Source organism: Panulirus ornatus, chromosome 17, assembly GCF_036320965.1.
Source record: "Panulirus ornatus isolate Po-2019 chromosome 17, ASM3632096v1, whole genome shotgun sequence".
In the NCBI taxonomy this organism is placed as follows: Eukaryota; Metazoa; Arthropoda; class Malacostraca; order Decapoda; family Palinuridae; genus Panulirus; species Panulirus ornatus.
Genome location: NC_092240.1, coordinates 2855987 through 2883054, shown reverse-complemented (window position 1 = coordinate 2883054; position 27068 = coordinate 2855987). Strand labels below are relative to the sequence as shown.

The window sequence follows — 27068 nt, the reverse complement described above, 5'->3', positions numbered from 1 at the left end:
GAATCTATATCACCAGTCCTACCCGCACAGGTATCGGAAGGTAAGTGACAGCTGTGTAAGTGAGCCAGCACTTCCGTGGTGGTCAAGTTGCACTTCTCTGACCCGGATAGCTGTCTTTTCTTTCTGCTTTACCCACACATGGACTACTGGCATTCTCTTCACAAACTTACAATCTCTCCTTGTCATAAATATAACTTGACAAAACTCATACAACTCATTCTTCATAACTCTAGATTTTCTTGCGGTGAGCACTGTGCACTAACCCTGCCTTCTAGCAGAATGGAAGAAGCAATAGATATAAGTTGGTAGGAGCATTTAGCAAGAGCACTGGGTAGAAGTAGTAGGTAGGAACATTAGGCTGGAGCATTAGATAGAAGGAGTCAGTAGGAACATTAAGTAGGAGGCTCTGCAAACACTGCACTAGAGTTGCCCTGTGCTAGTGGCCTGTTAAGGGTAAGGCACTAAAGGCAAAGAAGTGGCACTAGAGTTCACTGGTTATGGAAACTCTACTGTTGTGGCCACCCCTTAAGGGAATTCCAGTTGGGAACAGGCATCATTAATACATACAGACAGATAAGTAGATAACCTGCAGGTTCTTTAATGGCTTTGGTTGTTTAATCCTTTCAGTATGGTAACCTCAATGAGGCTACAGTACAAATAAAATCGAGGTCCAAAATTTAGCAAAAAAACCATTAGAAAATATAAAACACATCTCAATATCTATGAAACAATAAAAAAAAAAACTTTTCAATACTGTCTATACCAGGCACCAAGGACACCAAGGGGAGTGGGAAGGAAGGTAATGTTTGTATTCTGACTGCTGACAGACAAACTTGCATCAAAAGGCCCAAGGTGGCCCATCTTACACTTGTACATTTCCAGCAACATAATACATACCTAAACAATCATGAAACAATGAAAAACAATGGATTAAGCCATAAATCCTTGAACAACACAAAGCCATGTTTCAAGATCACTGTTCTATGTGCATAGCTCTCTCAAACAGAGGCAACTATCTAATGATAATCAACCCAGGAATCATTTCTGAAAAAGCCCTGGTGTATACAAACGTCATAAATGTAAAACAACTTTAAGGTAAAGAACTGGAAGATCTAACTGACTGACAGGGCACAGTAAATGGTCACCATGGCTTAGAAATAATGACTAAGGTTATTTTTCATAGAGCTGAAAGTATTATACCATACAACTGTAATAGTATGCTTCTAAGGGAATCATGTTTGAAATACTGAAAGTCATGGCTTGCACAAAAATAAGAAGTGGATGAAAATTAGAGCCTAAATCAAAAGGGGTTAAATCTATCTATCTACATCTTTGATGCTCATTCCCTTTGGAACTACCATCAAGGGGGTAGACACGGCAAAAGAGTCTCCACTTATCCCCTGTCCTTCCATGCTTCCTTGACATACGCTATTCCATGCATTCTTTCACCACTTTCTCCCTCCAGCATTCTTCCACTCTATTTCCTCATGTCACAAACAGTCTTCCTATCACACCAACTCCTCTATTTATACTATCATACACTTTCCTAGTAAACTGCCAGTCTTGCATTGTTTCTACATGCCTAAACCACCACAAAGTGTTACATTTCACTCACTGTGCCACTCCACAATTCATTTCCTTTGCATTCCTTGCTATACCAAGTCTCCTTTACACTTCTTCATTTCTTTCTTCACTTCACCTAGTCATACCACATGCTTCCCTTAAATAACTCATTTCCACAGCCTGGATTATTGACCTCTGCAACTCATTCCATGTCAAAGTTTTGGCTGCATATATCAGGTCTGGGAGGGCTATGCTGTCCCTTAGCCCTCTCTTCACTTCCGTACTTACACCTCTATTTTCTGTTATTCTGTTAAGGAACACAATGACTCTTCTACCCTGTACTGCTCTCTCCCTTACCTCTCCTTCTATATCACCAAACTTACTCAAGGAATCTCCTAAATACTTAAACTCTCCCACCTCTTCCATTTTTCTCTCTCTCTCTCCCCCCCCCCCCCCCCCCACACACACACACACACACACACACACACACACACACACACACACACACACACACACACACACAGAGAAAACACATCTTTGTACACTGTCAGTCAATAAGGATTTGCAAAATCTATACTTTCATGTGTTTCCTTTCAAACACCATAACCTTATTCTTGCATTTACTTTCAATTGCCTACACTTACACACATCATAAAACACACTTACAACCTTCTGCAACTCCTCTTCACTTGCAGCAAACAACACACTATCATCCACAAACATGCTTGACTAGCAACCATACCTCATCACTACACTCAATAGTTCATAAAATATGTATCTTTTAATATAAAAAAATGTTACTACATTTTTTCAGGCTAGGGTAGGCAACTTTAATATAATCGTTACTGAAAGGGATGACGAAGGAAATTCTGCCATTCTTAACTGAATATTGATTCAATATAATTACGGCATTAAGAATATATGGTGTGGGAGGAAAGTTGTTAGAAGCAGTGAAAAGTTTTTATCGACGATGTAAGGCATGTGTACGTGTAGGGAAAGAGGAAAGTGATTGGTTCTCAGTGAATGTTGGGGTGCGTGATGACTCCATGGTTGTCTGATTTGTTTATGGATGGGGTTTTTAGGTTTTTTTTTTTTTTTAGGGAGGTGAATGCAAGAGTTATGGAAAGAGGGGCATGTATGTAGTCTGCTGTGGATGAGAGAGCTTGGGAAGTGAGTCAGTTGTTGTTCGCTGATGATACAGCACTGGTGGATGATTCGGGTGAGAGACTGCGGAAGCTGGTGATTGAGTTTGGTAAAGTGTGTGAAAGAAGAAAGCTCAGAGTAAATGTGAATAAGAGCAAGGTTATTAGGTACAGTAGGGTTGAAGGACAAGTCAATTGGGAGGTAAATTTGAATGGAGAAAAACTGGAGGAAGTGAAGTGTTTTTAGATATCTGGGAGTGGATTTGGCAGCGGATGGAACCATGGAAGCGGAAGTGAATCATAGGGTGGGAGAGGGGGTGAAAGTTCTGGGAGCGTTGAAAAATGTGTGGAAGTCGAGAATGTTATTTTGGAAAGCAAAAATGGTTATGTTTGAAGGAACAGTGGTTCCAACAATGTTATATGGTTGCGAGGCATGGGCTATAGACAGAGTTGTGCGGAGGAGGGTGGATGTGCTGGAAATGAGATGTTTGAAGACAATATGTGGTGTGAGATGGTTTGATCGAGTAAGTAATGAAAGGGTAAGAGAGATGTGTGGTAATAAAAGTGTGTGGTTGAGAGAGCAGAAGAGGGTGTTTTGAAATGGTTTGGTTACATGGAAAGAATGAGTGAGGAGAGATTGACAAAGAGGATATATGTGTCAGAGGTGGAGGGAACAAGGAGAAGTGGGAGACCAAATTGGAGGTGGAAAGATGGAGTGAAAAAGATTTGGAGTGATCGGGGCCTGAACATAGAGGAGGGTGAAAGGAATAAAGGAATTGGAACAAGGTGCAAGGAATAAAGTGAATTGGAACAAGGTGGTATACCGGGGTCAACTTGCTCTCAATGGATTGAACCAGGGCATGTGAAGCATCTGGGGTAAACCATAGAAAATTTTGTGGGGCCTGGATATGGAAAGGGAGCTGTGGTTTCGGTGCATTATATGTGACAGCTAGAGACTGAGTGTGAATGAATGAGGCCTTTGTTGTCTTTTCCTAGCACTACCTTGCGCACATGCAGGGGGAGAGGGTTGTCATTTCATGTGTGGCAGAGTGGCGATGGGAATGAATAAAGGCAGCAGGTATGAATTAAGTACGTGTATATATGTATATGTCTGTGTGTGTATATATAATACGTATACGTTGAAATGTATAGGTATGTATATGTGCGTGTGTGGACATGTATGTATATACATGTGTATGTGGGTGGGTTGGGCCATTCTTTCGTCTGTTTCCTTGCGCTACCTCACTAACGTAGGAGACAGCGACAAAGTATAATAATAATAATAATAATAATAATAATAATAATAATAATAATGATAATAAGTAATGGTGATGTGAGAAGGAGACGGAGTGAGTATTTTGAAGGTTTGTTGAATGTGTTTGATGACAGAGTGGCAGATATAGGGTGTTTTGGTCAAGGTGGTGTGCAAAGTGAGAGGTTTAGGGAGAATAATTTGGTAAACAGAGAAGAGATAGTAAAAGCCTTGCGGAAGATGAAAGCCAGCAAGGCAGCTGGTTCGGATGGTGTTGCAGTGAAATTTATTAAAAAAGGGGGTGACTGTATTGTTGACTGGTTGGTAAGGTTACTTAATGTATGTATGACTCATGGTGAGGTGCCTGAGGATTGGCGGAATGCTTGCATAGTGCCACTGCGCAAAGGCAAAGGGGATAAAAGTGAGTGCTCAAATTACAGAGGCATAAGTTTGTTGAGTATTCCTGGGAAATTATATGGGAGGGTATTGATTGAGAGGGTGAAGGCATGTACAGAGCAACAGATTGGGGAAGAGCAGTGTGGTTTCAGAAGTGGTAGAGGATGTGTGGATCAGGTGTTTGATTTGAGGATTGTGAGAAATACTTAGAAAAGCAAATGGATTTGTATGTAGCATTTATGGATCTGGAGAAAGCATATGATAGAGCTGATAGAGATGCTCTGTGGAAGGTATTAAGAATATATGGTGTGGGAGGCAAGCTGTTAGATGCAGTGAAAAGTTTTTATTGAGGATGTAAGGCATGTGTACGTGTAGGAAGAGAGGAAAGTGATTGGCTCTCAGTGAATGTTGGTTTGCGGCAGGGGTGCATGATGTCTCCATGGTTGTTTAATTTGTTTATGGATGGGGTTGTCAGGGAGGTGAATACAAGAGTTTTGGAAAGAGAGGCGAGTATGCAGTCTGTTGTGGATGAGAGCTTGGAAAGTGAGTCAGTTGCTATTCGCTGATGATAAAGCGCTGGTGGCTGATTCGGGTGAGAAACTGCAGAAGCCTGTGACTGAGTTTGGTAAAGTGTGTGCAAGAAGAAAGCTGAGTGTGAATGTGAATAAGAGCAAGGTTATTAGGTTCATTAGGGTTGAGGACCTAGTTAATTGGGAGGTAAGTTTGAATGGAGGAAAACTGGAGGAAGTGAAGTTTTTAGATATCTGGGAGTGGATTTGGCAGCGGATGGAACCATGGAAGCGGAAGTGAGTCATAGGGTGGGGGAGGGGGCAAAAGTTCTGGGAGCATTGAAAAATGTGTGCAAGTTGAGAACATTATCTTGAAAAGCAAAAATGGGTATGTTTGAAGGAATAGTGGTTACAACAATGTTACATGGTTGCGAGGTGTGGGATATAGATAGGGTTGTGTGGAGGAGGGTGGATGTGCTGGAAATGAGATGTTTGAGGACAATATGTGGTGCAAGATGGTTTGATCGAGTAAGTAATGAAAGGGTAAGAGAGATGTGTGGTAATAAAGAAGTGTGGTTGAGAGAGCAGAAGAGGGTGTTTTGAAATGGTTTGGTCACATGGAGAGAATGAGTGAGGAAAGATTGACAAAGAGGATATATGTGTCAGAGGTGGAGGGAACGAGAAGTGGGAGACCAAATTGCAGGTGGAAAGATGGAGTCAAAAAGATTTTGAGCAATCGGGGCCTGAACATGCAGGAGGGTGAAAGGCGTGCAAGGAATAAGGGTGAATTGGAACGAGGTGGTATACCGGGGTCGACGTGCTGTCAATGGATTGAACTAGGGCATGTGAAGCTTATGAGGTAAACCATGGAAAGTTTTGTGGGGCCTGGATGTGGAAAGGAAGCTGTGGTTTCGGTGCATTGTACATGATAGCTAGAGTCTGAGTGTGAACGAATGTGGCCTTTGCTGTCTTTTCCTAGCGCTACCTCACTCATATGCAGGGGGAGGGGGCTGTCATTTCAGGCGTGGCAGGGTGGCGACAGGAAAGAATAAGGGCAGACAGTATGAATTATGTACATGTGTATATATGTATATGTCTGAGTGTGTATACATATGTATACATTGAGATGTATAGGTATGTATATGAGCGTGTGTGGACGTGTATGTATATACATGTGTATGTGGGTGGGTTGGGCCATTCTTTGGTCTGTATCCTTGCGCTACCTCGCTAATGCAGGAGACATGAAATAACAACCACCTCCCCCCTCATGTGTGTGATGCAGCGCAAGGAAAAGACAACAAAGGCCACATTCGTTCACACTTAGTCTCCAGCTGTCATGTAATAATGCACAAACCACAGCTCCTTTTCCACATCCAGGCCCCACAGAACTGTCCATGGTTTACCCCAGACGCTTCACATGCCCTGATTCAATCCATTGACAGCACGTCGACCACGGTATACCACATCGTTCCAATTCACTCTATTCCTTGCATGCCTTTCACCCTCCTGCATGTTCAGGCCCCAATCACTCAAAATCTTTTTCACTCCATCTTTCCATCTCCAATTTGGTCTCCCTCTTCTCCTCGTTCCCTCCACCTCTGACACGTATATCCTCTTGGTCAATCTTTCCTCACTCATTCTCTCCATGTGACCAAACCATTTCAAAACACCCTCTTCTGTTCTCTCAACCACACTCTTTTTATTACCACACATGTCTCTTACCCTATTATTACTTACTCGATCAAACCACCTCACACCACATATTGTCCTCTTACATCTCATTTCCAGCAAATCCACCCTCTTGCGCACAACTCTATCCATAGCCCACGCCTCGCAACCATACAACATTGTTGGAACCACTATTCCTTCAAACATACCCATTATTGCTTTCCGAGATAATGTTCTCGACTTCCACACATTCTTCAAGGCTCTCAGAATTTTCGCCCCCTCCCCCACCCTATGATTCACTTCCGCTTCCATGGTTCCATCCGCTGCCAAATCCACTCCTAGATATCTAAAACACTTCACTTCCTCCAGTTTTTCTCCATTCAAACTTACCTCCCAATTGACTTGAACCTCAACCCTACTGTACCTAATAACCTTGCTCTTATTCACATTTACTCTCAACTCTCTTCTTTCACACACTTTACCAAACTCAGTCACCAGCTTCTGCAGTTTCTCATATGAATCAGCCACCAGCGCTATATCATCAGCGAACAACAACTGACTCACTTCCCAAGCTCTCTCATCCACAACAGACTGCATACTTGCCCCTCTTTCCAAAACTCTTGCATTCACCTCACTAACAACCCCATCTATAAACACATTAAATAACCATGGAGACATCACACACCCATGCCACAAACCTACATTCACTGAGAACCAATCACTTTCCTCTCTCCCTACACGTACACATGCCTTACATCCTTGATAAAAACTTTTCATTGCTTCTAATAACTTGCCTCCCACACCACATATTCTTAATACCTTCCACAAAGCATCTCTATCAACTCTATCATATGCCTTCTCCAGGTCCATAAATGCTACATACAAATCCATTTGCTTTTCTAAGTATTTCTCACATACAATCTTCAAAGCAAACACCTGATCCACACATCCTCTACCATCTGAAACCACACTGCTCTTCCCCAATCTGATGCTCTGTACATGTCTTCACCCTCTCAATCAATACCCTCCCATATAATTTACCGGGAATACTCAACAAACTTATACCTCTGTAATCTGAGCACTCACCTTTGTCCCCTTTGCCTTTGTACAATGGCACTATTCAAGCATTCCACCAATCCTCAGGCACCTCACCATGAGTCATACATACATCAAATAACCTTACCAATCAGTCAACAATACAGTCACCCCCTTTTTTAATAAATTCCACTGCAATACCATCCGAACCAGCTGCCTTGCCGGCTTTCATCTTCCGCAAAGCTTTTACTACCTCTTCTCTGTTTACCAAATCATTTTCCCTAACCCTCTAACATTGCACACCACCTCAACCAAAACACCCTATATCTGCCACTCTATCATCAAACACATTCAACAAACCTTCAAAATACTCACTCCATCTCCTCACATCACCACTACTTGTTATCACCTCCCCATTAGCCCCCTTCACTGAAGTTCCCATTTGTTCCCTTGTCTTACGCACTTTATTTACCTCCTTCCAAAACATCTTTTTGTTCTCCCTAAAATCTAATGATACTCTCTCACCCCAACTCTCATTTGCCCTCTTTTTCACCTCTTGCACCTTTCTCTTGACCTCCTGCCTCTTTCTTTCATACATCTCCCACTCATTTGCATTATTTCCCTGCAAAAATCGACCAAATGCCTCTCTCTTCTCTTTCACTAATAATCTTATTTCTTCATCCCACCACTCACTACCCTTTCTAATCTGCCCACCTCCGACGCTTCTCATGCCACAAGATTCTTTTGCGCAAGCCATATATAACAAGGAAAATGAAACGTGATGGGTTCCCAAGTGCACTTTTATGTGGTGATTAATTTGTCTGAGGAGATACAAAAATTCTTGTATCTCCTCTGACACTGTAATCATCACACTGAGGTGCACTTGGGAACATTTTTTGTTTCATTTTCCTTGTGGTTATCACTTTTCTAAGAGAGGGAACAAAAAAGAGGGCAAAGTGAGAATTTTCTCTCTAAGGTTCAGTCCTCTGTCGTTAACACTACCTCGCTAATGCAGGAAATGGCGAATATGTATGAAAAAAAAAAAAAAAAAATATATATATATATATATATATATATATATATATATATATATATATTGTTGTTCGCTGATGATACAGCGCTGGTGGCTGATTCATGTGAGAAACTGCAGAAGCTTGACTGAGTTTGGTAAAGTGTGTGAAAGAAGAAAGTTAAGAGTAAATGTGAATAAGAGCAAGGTTATTAGGTACAGTAGGGTTGAGGGTCAATTCAATTGGGAGGTGAGTTTGAATGGAGAAAAACTGGAGGAAGTGAAGTGTTTTAGATATCTGGGAGTGGATCTGGCAGCGGATGGAACCATGGAAGCGGAAGTGGATCATAGGGTGGGGGAGGGGGCGAAAATTCTGGGAGCCTTGAAGAATGTGTGGAAGTCGAGAACATTATCTCGGAAAGCAAAAATGGGTATGTTTGAAGGAATAGTGGTTCCAACAATGTTGTATGGTTGCGAGGCGTGGACTATGGATAGAGTTGTGCGCAGGAGGATGGATGTGCTGGAAATGAGATGTTTGAGGACAATGAGTGGTGTGAGGTGGTTTGATCGAGTAAGTAGCGCAAGGGTAAGAGAGATGTGTGGAAATAAAAAGAGCGTGGTTGAGAGAGCAGAAGAGGGTGTTTTGAAATGGTTTGGTCACATGGAGAGAATGAGTGAGGAAAGATTGACCAAGAGGATATATGTGTCGGAGGTGGAGGGAACGAGGAGAAGAGGGAGACCAAATTGGAGGTGGAAAGATGGAGTGAAAAAGATTTTGTGTGATCGGGGCCTGAACATGCAGGAGGGTGAAAGGAGGGCAAGAAATAGAGTGAATTGGAGTCATGTGGTATACAGGGGTTGACGTGCTGTCAGTGGATTGAAGCAAGGCATGTGAAGCGTCTGGGGTAAACCATGGAAAGCTGTGTAGGTATGTATATTTGCGTGTGTGGACGTGTGTATGTACATGTGTATGGGGGGGGGGGTTGGGCCATTTCTTTCGTCTGTTTCCTTGCGCTACCTCGCAAACGCGGGAGACAGCGACAAAGTATAAAAAAAAAAAAAAAAAAAAAAAAAAAAAATATATATATGTCTCCATAGTTGTTTAATTTGTTTATGGATGGGGTTGTTAGGGAGGTGAATGCAAGAGTTTTGGAAAGAGGGGCAAATATGAAGTCTGTTGGGGATGAGAGAGCTTGGGAAGTGAGTCAGTTGTTGTTCGCTGATGATACAGCGCTGGTGGCTGATACATGTGAGAAACTGCAGAAGCTGGTGACTGAGTTTGATAAAGTGTGTGAAAGAAGAAAGTTAAGAGTAAATGTGAATAAGAGCAAGGTTATTAGGTACAGTAGGGTTGAGGGTCAAGTCAATTGGGAGGTAAATTTGAATGGAGAAAAACTGGAGGAAGTAAAGTGTTTTAGATATCTGGGAGTGGATCTGGCAGCGATTGGAACCATGGAAGCGGAAGTGAATCATAGGGTGGGGGAGGGGGCGAAAATCCTGGGAGCCTTGAAGAATGTTTGGAAGTCGAGAACATTATCCTAGAAAGCAAAAATGGGTATGTTTGAAGGAATAGTGGTTCCAACAATGCTGTATGGTTGCGAGGTGTGGGCTATGGATAGAGTTGTGCGCAGGAGGGTGGATGTGCTGGAAATGAGATGTTTGAGGACAATGTGTGGTGTGAGGTGGTTTGATTGAGTAAGTAATGTAAGGGTAAGAGAGATGTGTGGAAATAAAAAGAGCGTGGTTGAGAGAGCAGAAGAGGGTGTTTTGAAATGGTTTGGGCACATGGAGAGAATGAGTGAGGAAAGATTGACCAAGAGGATATATGTGTCGGAGGTGGAGGGAATGAGGAGAAGTGGGAGACCATATTGGAGGTGGAAAGATGGAGTGAAAAAGATTTTGAGTGATCGGGGCCTGAACATGCAGGAGGGTGAAAGGCGGGCAAGGAATAGAGTGAACTGGATCGATGTGGTATACCGGGGTTGACGTGCTGTCAATGGATTGAATCAGGGCATGTGAAGCGTCTGGGGTAAACCATGGAAAGTTGTGTGGGGCCTGGATGTGGAAAGGGAGCTGTGGTTTCGGGCATTATTGCATGACAGCTAGAGACTGAGTGTGAATGAATGGGGCCTTTGTTGTCTTTTCCTAGCGCTACCTCGCACACATGAGGGGGGAGGGGGATGGTATTCCATGTGTGGCGAGGTGGCGATGGGAATGAATAAAGGCAGACAGTGTGAGTTGTGTGCATGGGTATATATATATATGTGTCTGTGTGTGTATATACATGTGTACATTGAGATGTATAGGTATGTATATTTGCGTGTGTGTATATGTATGTATATACATGTGTATGGGGGTGGGTTGGGCCATTTCTTTTGTCTGTTTCCTTGCGCTACCTCACAAACGCGGGAGACAACGACAAAGCAAAATATATAATAATATATAATAATATATATATATATATATATATATATATATATATATATATATATATATTTTTTTTTTTTTTGGTAAACAGAGAAGAGGTAGTAAAAGCTTTGCGGAAGATGAAAGCCGGCAAGGCAGCAGGTTTGGATGGTATTGCAGTGGAATATATTAAAAAAGGGGGTGACTGTATTACTGACTGGTTGGTAAGGTTATTTAATGTATGTATGACTCATGGTGAGGTGCCTGAGGATTGGCGGAATGCGTGCATAGTGCCATTGTACAAAGGCAAAGGGGATAAGAGTGAGTGCTCAAATTACAGAGGTATAAGTTTGTTGAGTATTCCTGGTAAATTATACGGGAGGGTATTGACTGAGAGGGTGAAGGCATGTACAGAGCATCAGATTGGGGAAGAGCAGTGTGGTTTCAGAAGTGGTAGAGGATGTGTGGATCAGGTGTTTGCTTTGAAGAATGTATGTGAGAAATACTTAGAAAAGCAAATGGATTTGTATGTAGCATTTATGGATATATATATATATATATATTTTTTTTTTTTATACTTTGTCGCTGTCTCCCGCGTTTGCGAGGTAGCGCAAGGAAACAGACGAAAGAAATAGCCCAACCCCTCCCCCATACACATGTATATACATACGTCCACACACGCAAATATACATACCTACACATATATATGTAAGGATGACATACTTTTACCCTCAACTAGAAAATTGGAATCATCTAACTACACTTTCACTTTATAGTGATATATATACTGTACATAGACTCAACATTTTTAAAGTTACCTTAGACCAGTCACTGTAGTCCCATGCTACAGGGCAAGTATGGACACATGATTCCTGCAGTGTTGCTGGTCGGTGATATGAGGAACATAACTCCTCCTTAACTTCCATCCCAGTATCTGCTTGAAGACACACTGCAGTCCTCTCACGCTTGCCTGGTCATGGGGAACAAACATCATGCACTCCTATAAATAATGCCTTATCATGCTCAGTTTATACATCTGAATAATCTGGAAGAATATCAAAAGCTTCACTCACAGAAAATAATGTATTACAACAGCAAAGTTGTGAAGACTTTTCCATCTTGACTACATTATTCTGCAACATAACTGCAGGCACACTTGGAATAATGAAGGGACTTTGGTTTATCACCTAATTTCCTTATAAACATTTGATTATCCAAGTTTACTTACCAAGTACATCTACACCTAAAAACAAATCAGCTGATGCAGGTTGAAAAGTAATATGGGTTAGGATCACCTGATGAAAAATCAAGATCATGGTATCTAGTCTGGCAAACTCTACATTGCAAAATATATCTCAGATACCTTATTTGGTTCTTTATATCCCGATTAAACCATCAAATTCAGAGAACTGTATACTTTTAAAGATAATAAGTATGAACAATATCTTACAAAACAAATTGTATCTTAAAAACTCTTCAGTCTATTATCATCAGTTCCATTCCCATTTACAAAAGGGACAAAACTTCTGGGGGAATTACACTTGTATAACCAGAGTTCCCAACCCCATTGTGTGTGAATTAACTTTGAAGAACCCAAGTTTGCAAAAAGCAGGGACATCCATTTCCCTTGGGAAGATTTACTTTCTATAAAGTATGATCTACTAAATCATTTTGTTTAATTGAGAAATGGATACCTTGGATAATTGAAAACTATGAATTCAGTGCACATGAAATAAATCAACATATCTATTACACTTTCAATACTAAATGACTTATGCAGGATATATCCCATGTGAATCAAGTACTTATATTCATAGCAAATTCATCCATATTCACACCTGTTTTCTCAAATACTTCCTTACTCAGTTTTTTATTACTCTCTAATCTATCTATCTAATTTCAGTTGTCCTCAGTATATTCTCTCCCTTAAGATGGCCAAAAATCACCTTAAGAATACTGTAAAAAGTGTGATTAACCCCACAGAACACTTCTTCATAACTATATAAATTTTCATAAAAATGAACTTCTCTTACTATAGAAAACAGAAAAATAGATGCAGGTTTTCAAGGATGAAAAACTATTCTTTTCCATAGAGGGTTAAAATGTTTTCTTCCAATTTGTTTTTTCATTATCACAAGTCTACATTTCTTGCAACATTCTCTCTCAACACATTTTTATGAAATTGTCTCTTATCAACTAAGAGTCTCTAGTAGTCCTGTTTCTGTTAAAACAACATATCTGACTTTTATACAGCAAAATATACTGAACAAGTACTAGCTCATCAATGAGATATTATCAAAAGATTGGGTAAAGTGCCATATTCTTGCCCTCCTCTCCTGTAGAGTGCTTTGCTATACCCATAAATACATAAGTTCTGGATAATTGTTTTATACACTATCATATGTTAAATGCACAGGGATAGAACACCTCATAAGCATGGTTTCTCTAGGTATCTTGTCCCAATAGCTAATGAGAATCTCCTTTGATCTTAGGGTGCTTGGCAGCCTCCAGCACCCCCTTGTTCTGCTGAGATTTATGCCTCCCACAATTTGCAAACCACCTAAACAGATGTTGTGGCACTGGATCATTTGGAATGTCCATCCATTTATCTGCCTTCCTAACCTACTTGTAGAAACTTGTGAACATATTTTTCCAAAAAGTCTAATGTTAAAAGCTTTGAGTACAAGGAGTACAACTCCGTTTACTGGTACAGGTAATTATCTATGCAAGATAGGGGATATGGAAACATGGGTTTTTCCCGATGGTATATAGACCTATATGTCTATTACTCAGTGTTAGGATTAAAAGACCCATCACTTGATGAGTTAGATCCGCCATGTACCGAGTGAAATGGTTGTCAAGTGCTTTGTTCAAGCCGGTTAACTAAACCCTAGTGCTGCATATCTAGAGAATGTTCTGTGATATCTAACTTGCTTTTTTTTCTTTATGTTGAAGGCTCCAGTCACAGACAGAAGTCCACATTAAGGCAGGACCTTAGTTGAAACACAGAGAGAATTATGAAATGGAAAAAGAAAAGACTTTATCTCTTCTCTCCTTTAGTTTGGACTCCATGTTCATGGAATTTGATGCTGGTTGATCTTGGACATTGCACATCTAACCTCTGACGAGCAGACACATTAGTCAAAACTTTGGTGCTTGACTGAAGAGGTCGTAACAGCCAAATATGAAATTCTTTCTTCAACTTGGAAGGATGTATTTACTGTTCATCTCTGTCCAGATTTCTGCTGTAATAGGAATTTGTACAAAGACAGATTCCAGATTTTGCTAAACCATGATGAGTTTGTATCTGTAAATTATGCAAGTTATTATATAAGTGTCTAGAATCTATGATTTTCTTGATTTTCCAGAGAGAACCACATTACACAACCTTGCTTCTGAGTATTTTTCCTTACCAGTTTTTGGTTGTTTCACTGGTATGGTGGGATAAAACATTGTTTCAGTCTTAAACCTTACATGGCTTGACCAGTTCTAAAGCCTTCCAATGGTTCTGGGGTGGATTAATCCCAGTTATACTATGATGGATTCTTTTTTTTTCTGGCTATTCAAGGAGCTGAATATCTAACCAGTGATAATATTAACTGTTTAACTTTTAAGAAAAGTCTAACATGTTATATAATAATCCTCTATATCTTGCAGACCTAAGAGCACTAAAGAAGAGTAAAGGCTAGTGCCTACAACTCTAATACTTCTCATTGGTGGTTGTTGAAAAAAGAAAAAACTATAGATATCTGGTAGGTTGTTTTCTAAGTCCACTACATCTATTGTATTTGTGGAGAGTTATCTGCTGTCTCCCCCCTTTGTGTATGAGAATTTTTTGATATGTAAAGCAATTGGTGCTAGACCTGTTTTGGGGAATTCATTACTTGTATTTCTAGCACCCTGAGACTTGCAAGAAAAGCCAACAAGAAAATGCCTTTATTATTGACAGAGGCAGGACATTGGTAAAAAGTAGTGTTATACCAATTTTCTCTTCGGAGGAGCAACTATGGACTATTTTCATGTTTCCTGCCAGGCACAAGGGTATTGACTTTAAGTTGTCCTTTTAGGATTTACCTCAAGATATTCATATAATCTTGTCTAAATGGCACCCCTTAAAGGAATTATCTTGACAAAGTATATCCTGATTAACAGGGAAACCTAGTTACCATTGAGTCCGAGTTGACTCAACAAGTTCAGTGTCTTAAACATATGGGATTGGGTTGAAGATGAATCCTTCAACATCCCCCTTCCCCTATTAAGAGGAGCTTTGATCTGCTACCAGAATGTTCAAAGGCTTAAATAGAATGTGTTAAAACAACAAAATCTCCAGAAGACTGGTTCCTTTACATACACTTATCATTTCCATTTCTAAATAGGCTACTGCAAAAAGAGCATATCATAAGCCTGTCCTTTTCAATTTTTTCCTGCTTTGGAAGACAAATTTTGTCTACTTGCTCTTCAAACAGTCTGTAAGCCCCTCTGCTGACAGATATGCAATATTTTTTGAGAGCGTGATACTGTTATTGGTACAAATCTCATTCTTCCCAGAATCAATAACATAGCATACAAGTGTGGGATCCTGGATGATAATCCAAGTGATGTCCTTTGGGGAAGAGACAACCTCAAAAATTTTTTAATCTTATGGTACAGTACCTGTCTCTAGAACTATCTTTTAGAAGCCACATACAATGTTTTGTTATGCATTTTCTCAAAGATATTGTAGTATATCACCTATCTAAAGTATGATACAAATTTCTCAGCATGGTAGAAGGTTTATATCACACAGAAAGTTTAAATGATTCCAAGTAATCCTACAGTTCATGGCAAAATCATGAAGAGGATACTGGCTATGGAGCTGCTTTTCTTTAGTATGCTAAGCCTTTCCTTCTTTTTTGGTTGACACTATTAGAGCCTTACTCATAGTACTGGATTCACACATATATTTATTTATTTATTATACTTTGTCGCTGTCTCCCGCGTTTACAAGGTAGCGCAAGGAAACAGACGAAAGAAATGGCCCACCCCCCCCCCATACACATGTATATACATACATCCACACACGCAAATATACATACCTACACAGCTTTCCATGGTTTACCCCAGACGCTTCACATGCCTTGATTCAATCCACTGACAGCACGTCAACCCCGGTATACCACATCGCTCCAATTCACTCAATTCCTTGCCCTCCTTTCACCCTCCTGCATGTTCAGGCCCCGATCACACAAAATCTTTTTCACTCCATCTTTCCACCTCCAATTTGGTCTCCCTCTTCTCCTCGTTCCCTCCACCTCCGACACATATATCCTCTTGGTCAATCTTTCCTCACTCATTCTCTCCATGTGCCCAAACCACTTCAAAACACCCTCTTCTGCTCTCTCAACCACGCTCTTTTTATTTCCACACATCTCTCTTACCCTTACGTTACTCACTCAATCAAACCACCTCACACCACACATTGTCCTCAAACATCTCATTTCCAGCACATCCATCCTCCTGCGCACAACTCTATCCATAGCCCACGCCTCGCAGCCATACAACATTGCTGGAACAACCATTCCTTCAAACATACCCATTTCTGCTTTCCGAGATAATGTTCTCGACTTCCACACATTCTTCAAGGCCCCCAGAATTTTCGCCCCCTCCCCCACCCCATGATCCACTTCCGCTTCCATGGTTCCATCCTGCTGCCAGATCCACTCCCAGACATCCAAAACATATATGTATATGTATATATATGTATATGTATATATATATATATATATATATATATATATATATATATATATATATATATATATATATATTATATTTTTTTTTTTATTATACTTTGTAATAAAAAAAAAATATAATATAATATATATATATATATATATATATATATATATATATATATATATATATATATATATAAGTATGAATATGTACTTATATATATATTTATTATCCCTGGGGATAGGGGAGAAAGAATACTTCTCACGTATTCCCTGCGTGTCGTAGAAGCGATTAAAAGGGAAGGGAGCGGGGGGCTGGAAATCCTCCCCTCTCGTTTTTTAATTTTCCAAAAGAAGGAACAGAGAAGGGAGCCAAGTCAGGATATTCCCTGAAAGGCTCAGTCTTCTGTTCTTAACGCTACCTCGCAACGCGGGAAATGGCGAATAGTATGAAAAAAAAAAAAAAAAAATATATATATATATATATATATATATATATATATATATATATATATATATATATATATATATATATATATATATAAACATATGTATGTATTGGATTACGTGTTAATTGACAAGCGCGCGAAAGAGAGACTTTTGGATGTTAATGTGCTGAGAGGTGCAACTGGAGGGATGTCTGATCATTATCTTGTGGAGGCTAAGGTGAAGATTTGTATGGGTTTTCAGAAAAGAAGAGTGAATGTTGGGGTGAAGAGGGTGGTGAGAGTAAGTGAGCTTGGGAAGGAGACTTGTGTGAGGAAGTACCAGGAGAGACTGAGCACAGAATGGAAAAAGGTGAGAACAATGGAAGTAAGGGGAGTGGGGGAGGAATGGGATGTATTTAGGGAATCAGTGATGGATTGCGCAAAAGATGCTTGTGGCATGAGAAGAGTGGGAGGTGGGTTGATTAGAAAGGGTAGTGAGTGGTGGGATGAAGAAGTAAGAGTATTAGTGAAAGAGAAGAGAGAGGCATTTGGACGATTTTTGCAGGGAAAAAATGAAATTGAGTGGGAGACGTATAAAAGAAAGAGACAGGAGGTCAAGAGAAAGGTGCAAGAGGTGAAAAAAAGGGCAAATGAGAGTTGGGGTGAGAGAGTATCATTAAATTTTAGGGAGAATAAAAAGATGTTCTGGAAGGAGGTAAATAAAGTGCGTAAGACAAGGGAGCAAATGGGAACTTCAGTGAAGGGCGCATATGGGGAGGTGATAACAAGTAGTGGTGATGTGAGAAGGAGATGGAGTGAGTATTTTGAAGGTTTGTTGAATGTGTTTGATGATAGAGTGGCAGATATAGGGTGTTTTGGTCGAGGTGGTGTGCAAAGTGCGAGGGTTAGGGAAAATGAGTTGGTAAACAGAGAAGAGGTAGTAAAAGCTTTGCGGAAGATGAAAGCCGGCAAGGCAGCAGGTTTGGATGGTATTGCAGTGGAATTTATTAAAAAAGGGGGTGACTGTATTGTTGACTGGTTGGTAAGGTTATTTAATGTATGTATGACTCATGGTGAGGTGCCTGAGGATTGGCGGAATGCGTGCATAGTGCCATTGTACAAAGGCAAAGGGGATAAGAGTGAGTGCTCAAATTACAGAGGTATAAGTTTGTTGAGTATTCCTGGCAAATTATATGGGAGGGTATTGATTGAGAGGGTGAAGGCATGTACAGAGCATCAGATTGGGGAGGAGCAGTGTGGTTTCAGAAGTGGTAGAGGATGTGTGGATCAGGTGTTTGCTTTGAAGAATGTATGTGAGAAATACTTAGAAAAGCAAATGGATTTGTATGTAGCATTTATGGATCTGGAGAAGGCATATGATAGAGTTGATAGAGATGCTCTGTGGAAGGTATTAAGAATATATGGTGTGGGAGGCAAGTTGTTAGAAGCAGTGAAAAGTTTTTATCGAGGATGTAAGGCATGTGTACGTGTAGGAAGAGAGGAAAGTGATTGGTTCTCAGTGAATTTAGGTTTGCGGCAGGGGTGTGTGATGTCTCCATGGTTGTTTAATTTGTTTATGGATGGGGTTGTTAGGGAGGTGAATGCAAGAGTTTTGGAAAGAGGGGCAAGTATGAAGTCTGTTGGGGATGAGAGAGCTTGGGAAGTGAGTCAGTTGTTGTTCGCTGATGATACAGCGCTGGTGGCTGATTCATGTGAGAAACTGCAGAAGCTGGTGACTGAGTTTGGTAAAGTGTGTGAAAGAAGAAAGTTAAGAGTAAATGTGAATAAGAGCAAGGTTATTAGGTACAGTAGGGTTGAGGGTCAATTCAATTGGGAGGTGAGTTTGAATGGAGAAAAACTGGAGGAAGTGAAGTGCTTTAGATATCTGGGAGTGGATCTGGCAGCAGATGGAACCATGGAAGCGGAAGTGGATCATAGGGTGGGGGAGGGGGCGAAAATTCTGGGAGCCTTGAAGAATGTGTGGAAGTCGAGAACATTATCTCGGAAAGCAAAAATGGGTATGTTTGAAGGAATAGTGGTTCCAACAATGTTGTATGGTTGCGAGGCGTGGACTATAGATAGAGTTGTGCGCAGGAGGATGGATGTGCTGGAAATGAGATGTTTGAGGACAATGTGTGGTGTGAGGTGGTTTGATCGAGTAAGTAACGTAAGGGTAAGAGAGATGTGTGGAAATAAAAAGAGCGTGGTTGAGAGAGCAGAAGAAGGTGTTTTGAAATGGTTTGGTCACATGGAGAGAATGAGTGAGGAAAGATTGACCATGAGGATATATGTGTCGGAGGTGGAGGGAACAAGGAGAAGAGGGAGACCAAATTGGAGGTGGAAAGATGGAGTGAAAAAGATTTTGTGTGATCGGGGCCTGAACATGCAGGAGGGTGAAAGGAGGGCAAAGAATAGAGTGAATTGGAGCGATGTGGTATACCGGGGTTGACGTGCTGTCAGTGGATTGAATCAAGGCATGTGTATGGGGTGGGTTGGGCCATTTCTTTCATCTGTTTCCTTGCACTACCTCGCAAACGCGGGAGACAGGGACAAAAAGAAAAAAAAAAAAAAATGTATGTATATACATATATATACATATATATTGGAAAGGATCACAATTTTGTGCGTTCAAGTATATTCCTATGAGTCCACAGGGAAAATGAAACATGAAAAGTTTCCAAATGCACTTTAGTGTAATAATCACATCATCAGGGGAGATACAAGAGAGAAATATAACAGTCAGTTGATATACAACAAAGAGATGTAGATAGGACGCCATTTGGGAAACGTGATTGTCCAAGACAGACGATGAGCACATCATAAACTTATTATGTGGACAAGAAGGTGAATTGTCTACAAATTTTATCAACAATAATGTTATCCAATTTGTATAGGCCTTCACTAATATCAAGGTTATAATTCTTTGTGTATTTAATAACAGATTCAATGATATTTCTTGTGGTGCTATAGTTAGAGTTAATAACTGAGATGGCATTACTCCAATCAATACAATGATCATAGTTTTTAACATGATTAAACAAGGCATTTGATTCTTGTTTTGTTCTTATACTATATCTATGTTGCTTAAGTCTAACAGAAAGATCCTTACCAGTCTGCCCATATATCCATTATCACATCTCAACATGACAGAGTTAAATTATCATCATTTCAATCTACGTTCCTTAGGGCATTAAGTATTTGCAGTCCAGAGTTAATTGATGATGAGTTTGAGAAGATATATTCTATTGGATCTAAGTTTAAGTAACCTAGATCTTTAATTGATAAATCCCTGAAATTAGTAAAGAAATCATTTTATAGAGTTGAGCCCAAACCTCCCACTGACACCAACAATCTTTTAGTTCTCCCTTTTAATAATAATTTTACTTTACTTCCCATGTAGCTTAAATCCTTTAATGTAAATGCTGCCTTCAGCAACAATGATACTAAAAAGAATATCTTAATCAGGAACTCACCAGAAAATTCTCCTGGATGCATCTATAAAGTGTAATGTAGAAATTGTGATAAGTTTTATGTCGGGCAGACTGGTGAGGATCTTTCTGTTAGACTTAAGCAACATAAATATAGTATAAGAATGGGACAAGAGTCAAATGCCTTGTTTAATCATGTTAAAAACAATGATCATTGTATTGTCTGGAGTAATGCCATCTCGGTAATTAACTCTAACCCCAGTACCAAGAGAAATATCATTGAATCTTTTTTTCTAAATACACAAAGAATTATAATCTTAATATCAGTGATGGTCTATAAAATTGGATAACTTTAATGTTGATAGAATTTGTAAACAATTCACCGTCTTGTCCACATAATACGTTTATGATACGCTTGTTGTCTGTCTTGAACAATCGCATGTTTATCAAATGGCATCCTAGCTTCGTCTCTTTGACGTATATCAACTGACTGATATATTTCTCTCTTGTGTCTCCCCTGAGGATGTTATCATTAAACGAAATTGCACTTGGGAACTTACCATGTTTCATTTTCCCCTTGGACTCATAGGATCACGCACAAAATTGTGATCCTTTCCAATATATATATACACATTGGAGAGAATGAGTGACGAAAGATTGACCAAGAGGATATACGTGTCGGAGGTGGAGGGAACGAGGAGAAGTGGGAGACCAAACTGGAGGTGGAAAGATGGAGTGAAAAAGATTTTGAGTGATCGGGGCCTGAACATGCAGGAGGGTGAAAGGCGTGCAAGGAGTAGAGTGAATTGGATCAATGTGGTATACCAGGGTTGACGTGCTGTCAGTGGATTGAATCAGGGCATGTGAAGCGTCTGGGGTAAATCATGGAAAGTTGTGTGGGGCCTGGATGTGGAAAGGGAGCTGTGGTTTCGGGCATTATTGCATGACAGCTAGAGACTGAGTGTGAACAAATGGGGCCTTTGTTGTCTTTTCCTAGCGCTACCTCGCAAACATGAGGGGGGAGGGGGATGGTATTCCATTGTGTGGCGAGGTGGCGATGGGAATGAATAAAGGCAGACAGTGTGAGTTGTGTGCATGGGTATATATGTATGTGTCTGTGTGTGTATATATATGTGTACATTGAGATGTATAGGTATGTATATTTGCGTGTGTGGACGTGTATGTATATACATGTGTATGGGGGTGGGTTGGGCCATTTCTTTCGTCTGTTTCCTTGCGCTACCTTGCAAACGCGGGAGACAGCAACAAAGCAAAATAAAAAATATAAAAATAATATATATATATATATATATATATATATATATATATATATATATATATATATATATATATATATATATATATATATGGATGTGCTGGAAATGAGATGTTTGAGGACAATGTGTGGTGTGAGGTGGTTTGATTGAGTAAGTAACGTAAGGGTAAGAGAGATGTGTGGAAATAAAAAGAGCGTGGTTGAGAGAGCAGAGGAGGGTGTTTTGAAATGGTTTGGTCACATGGAGAGAATGAGTGAGGAAAGATTGACCAAGAGGATATATGTGTTGGAGGTGGAGGGAACGAGGAGAAGAGGGAGACCAAATTGGAGGTGGAAAGATGGAGTGAAAAAGATTTTGTGTGATCGGGGCCTGAACATGCAGGAGGGTGAAAGGAGGGCAAAGAATAGAGTGAATTGGAGCGATGTGGTATACCGGGGTTGACGTGCTGTCAGTGGATTGAATCAAGGCATGTGAAGCGTCTGGGGTAAACCATGGAAATCTGTGTAGGTATGTATATTTGCGTGTGTGGACGTTTGTATATACATGTGTATAGGGGTGGGTTGGGCCATTTCTTTCGTCTGTTTCCTTGCGCTACCTCGCAAACGCGGGAGACAGCGGCAAAAAAAAAAAAAAAAAAAAATATATATATATATTATTTATTTATTTATTTATTATACTTTGTCACTGTCTCCCGCGTTTGCGAGGGAGCGCAAGGAAACAGACGAAAGAAATGGCCCAACCCCCCCCATACACATGTATATACATATGTCCACACACGCAAATATACATACCTACACAGCTTTCCATGGTTTACCCCAGACGCTTCACATGCCTTGCTTCAATCCACTGACAGCACGTCAACCCCGGTATACCACATCGCTCCAATTCACTCTATTCCTTGCCCTCCTTTCACCCTCCTGCATGTTCAGGCCCCGATCACACAAAATCTTTTTCACTCCATCTTTCCACCTCCAATTTGGTCTCCCTCTTCTCCTTGTTCCCTCCAGCTCCGACACATATCTCCTCTTGGTCAATCTTTCCTCACTCATCCTCTCCATGTGCCCAAACCACTTCAAAACACCCTCTTCTGCTCTCTCAACCACGCTCTTTTTATTTCCACACATCTCTCTTACCCTTACGTTACTCACTCGATCAAACCACCTCACACCACACATTGTCCTCAAACATCTCATTTCCAGCACATCCATCCTCCTGCGCACAACTCTATCCATAGCCCACGCCTCGCAACCATACAACATTGTTGGAACCACTATTCCTTCAAACATACCCATTTTTGCTTTCCGAGATAATGTTCTCGACTTCCACACATTCTTCAAGGCCCCCAGGATTTTCGCCCCCTCCCCCACCCTATGATCCACTTCCGCTTCCATGTTTCCATCCGCTGCCAGATCCACTCCCAGATATCTAAAACACTTCACTTCCTCCAGTTTTTCTCCATTCAAACTCACCTCCCAATTGACTTGACCCTCAACCCTACTGTACCTAATAACCTTGCTCTTATTCACATTTACTCTTAACTTTCTTCTTCCACACACTTTTCCAAACTCAGTCACCAGCTTCTGCAGTTTCTCACATGAATCAGCCACCAGCGCTGTATCATCAGCGAACAACAACTGACTCACTTCCCAAGCTCTCTCATCCCCAACAGACTTCATACTTGCCCCTCTTTCCAAAACTCTTGCATTTACCTCCCTAACAACCCCATCCATAAACAAATTAAACAACCATGGAGACATCACACACCCCTGCCGCAAACCTACATTCACTGAGAACCAATCACTTTCCTCTCTTCCTACACGTACACATGCCTTACATCCTTGCTAAAAACTTTTCACTGCTTCTAACAACTTTCCTCCCACACCATATATTCTTAATACCTTCCACAGAGCATCTCTATCAACTCTATCATATGCCTTCTCCAGATCCATAAATGCTACATACAAATCCATTTGCTTTTCTAAGTATTTCTCACATACATTCTTCAAAGCAAACACCTGATCCACACATCCTCTACCACTTCTGAAACCACACTGCTCTTTGAGAATGTAAGGCATGTGTACATGTAGGAAGAGAGGAAAGTGATTGGTTCTCAGTGAATGTAGGTTTGCGGCAGGGGTGTGTGATGTCTCCATGGTTGTTTAATTTGTTTATGGATGGGGTTGTTAGGGAGGTAAATGCAAGAGTTTTGGAAAGAGGGGCAAGTATGAAGTCTGTTGGGGATGAGAGAGCTTGGGAAGTGAGTCAGTTGTTGTTCGCTGATGATAAAGCGCTGGTGGCTGATTCATGTGAGAAACTGCAGAAGCTGGTGACTGAGTTTGGTAAAGTGTGTGAAAGAAGAAAGTTAAGAGTAAATGTGAATAAGAGCAAGGTTATTAGGTACAGTAGGGTTGAGGGTCAAGTCAATTGGGAGGTGAGTTTGAATGGAGAAAAACTGGAGGAAGTGAAGTGTTTTAGATATCTGGGAGTGGATCTGGCAGCGGATGGAAACATGGAAGCGGAAGTGGATCATAGGGTGGGGGAGGGGGCGAAAATTCTGGGAGCCTTGAAGAATGTGTGGAAGTCGAGAACATTATCTCGGAAAGCAAAAATGGGTATGTTTGAAGGAATAGTGGTTCCAACAATGTTGTATGGTTGCGAGGCGTGGACTATGGATAGAGTTGTGCGCAGGAGGATGGAAGTGCTGGAAATGAGATGTTTGAGGACAATGTGTGGTGTGAGGTGGTTTGATCGAGTAAGTAACGTAAGGGTAAGAGAGATGTGTGGAAATAAAAAGAGCGTGGTTGAGAGAGCAGAAGAGGGTGTTTTGAAATGGTTTGGTCACATGGAGAGAATGAGTGAGGAAAGATTGACCAAGTGGATATATGTGTCGGAGCTGGAGGGAACAAGGAGAAGAGGGAGACCAAATTGGAGGTGGAAAGATGGAGTGAAAAAGATTTTGTGTGATCGGGGCCTGAACATGCAGGAGGGTGAAAAGAGGGCAAGGAATAGAGTGAATTGGAACGATGTGGTATACCGGGGTTGACGTGCTGTCAGTGGATTGAATCAAGGCATGTGAAGCGTCTGGGGTAAACCATGGAAAGCTGTGTAGGTATGTATATTTGCGTGTGTGGACGTATGTATATACATGTGTATGGGGGGGGTTGGGCCATTTCTTTCGTCTGTTTCCTTGCGCTACCTCGCAAACGCGGGAGACAGCGACAAAGTATAATAAAGAAAAAAATAAATATATAGGACTGCATTAGTTTAGAAAGAGACCTAAACAAACTCCGAAGTTTATCTAAAACATGGTTGATGAAATTCAACCTAAGCAAATGTAATGTGAACGGGACAAAGTGAAAGCCAGCTTCAATATGATTATAATCTTATAGGAAATAAGTTTCAGGATTTCAGCATGTGAAAGGACTTAGGATTCAATATCATTCCTAAGCTGTCACAAGAAGCCCACATTAGAATGGTTAGAGAGACAAACTGTCATCTAACAAATATCAGAATAGCTTTCAAGAATATGGATATGGAAATATCTAACAAATCATTCATATCCTACACAATGCCAAAACTAGAATATGTTCTGAGGTTTGGTTACCACACCTGAAGAAGCACAAAGAGCTTAGCTATTAGAGAAGGATCAGAGGAGGGAAACAAAGTTGGTAACAGAATTAAGCGAGTTAAGTTACAAGGAAAGGCAGGAAGCTTTAGATTTTCCTATCTTGGAAGAGAGAAGTGTCAGAGGTGACCTGATCACAAACTTTAAGCTTCGAAAGAGTTCAACAGTGTGGACAGTGAACAGTTGTTTGGTAGAGGTAGGAATAGAGTGCACACCCAGAGGATATAACTTGAAATCAAATTATAAACTCGTTAATAAGGATGTAAAGAAATACTCTTATTGTACAAGAGTGGTGGACGAATGGAACAGAATGACCAAAGTCTTGGTTAATACAGACAGTATATATAAGTTTAAGAGGTTGTATGAAGCAGAGAATGTTCAAGAGATGGGCTCCATGACTGTAATACTCCCTCCCTATACAGCACAAACAGGTAGTTACAAATATGTGATTACACCTTTAACCCTTTTGTTGTGGAGTAAATTTCTAGATGCATCTCCAAAGAGTGTGAACTCGCCAACAAAACATGAAAATTTTTCAATAGTTTCAATAGCGTCCTTTTTCAATAGTTTTCTTTATCAAGGCAAAAACCATGAAATTTGCATGGCTTACATTAATATTTCTTAAAAACAACATCTGAAAGTAGGGAAAAAAAATAAATGAAGAGAAATATAAATAAAGTATACTATTTACTAGAATTACCTATTTGTCCTGCATGGGGAGGGAATTTTACACTCATGGGGCCCCACCTCTTGAACATTCTCTATCATCACACAATCCCTTAAATTTCTGTTTGCTGTCTGCATTAATCATGTACTCAGTCACTCTGTTCCATTCATCCACCACTCCTATACAACATTAGAATTTCTTCACATTCCTATTAATAAGTTTCTTACTTGGTTTCATGTTATGTCCTCTGGTTGCTCTATCCCTACATCTCTTGAAGAACTGTTCAATGTCCACTTCATCAGTATCTTTCAAAGACTTAAATGTTATGAACAGGTTTTCCTTAACTCTTCTCTTTTCCAAGGTGTGTAAGTCTGAAATCTTTCCCTGTAACTTAGTTCTCTTAGGTGACTCATTTAGAGCACTCAACAAAAAATTGCACATTACCAATGCTGCAAATATCTTTATCTATTCCTTTCGTTTTACATAACTGTTGTTTCACGTGAAAGCAAGGTAGTGCCAGGAAACAGACAGAGAATGGCCCATCCACTCATATACATATATATATATATATATATATATATATATATATATATATATATATCAGTCAGTTGTTGTTCGCTGATGATACAGCGCTGGTGGCTGATTCATGTGAGAAACTGCAGAAGCTGGTGACTGAGTTTGGAAAAGTGTGTGGAAGAAGAAAGTTAAGAGTAAATGTGAATAAGAGCAAGGTTATTAGGTACAGTAGGGTTGAGGGTCAAGTCAATTGGGAGGTGAGTTTGAATGGAGAAAAACTGGAGGAAGTGAAGTGTTTTAGATATCTGGGAGTGGATCTGGCAGCGGATGGAACCATGGAAGCAGAAGTGGATCATAGGGTGGGGGAGGGGGCGAAAATCCTGGGGGCCTTGAAGAATGTGTGGAAGTCGAGAACATTATCTCGGAAAGCAAA

The 27068-nt window shown here is 40.4% G+C and overlaps 1 protein-coding gene across 1 annotated transcript in view; it reads right to left on the bottom strand.

Moving 5' to 3' along the window:
* The window catches only part of AdamTS-A (ADAM metallopeptidase with thrombospondin type 1 motif A), a 733635-nt gene that overhangs the window by 91534 nt on the left and 615033 nt on the right, over positions 1 to 27068 (bottom strand). Inside the window, exon 16 of the mRNA XM_071671786.1 lies at positions 11799 to 11950. Coding sequence (XP_071527887.1) covers positions 11799 to 11950 — 152 coding nt within the window. The remainder of the gene's footprint in view (positions 1 to 11798; positions 11951 to 27068) is intronic.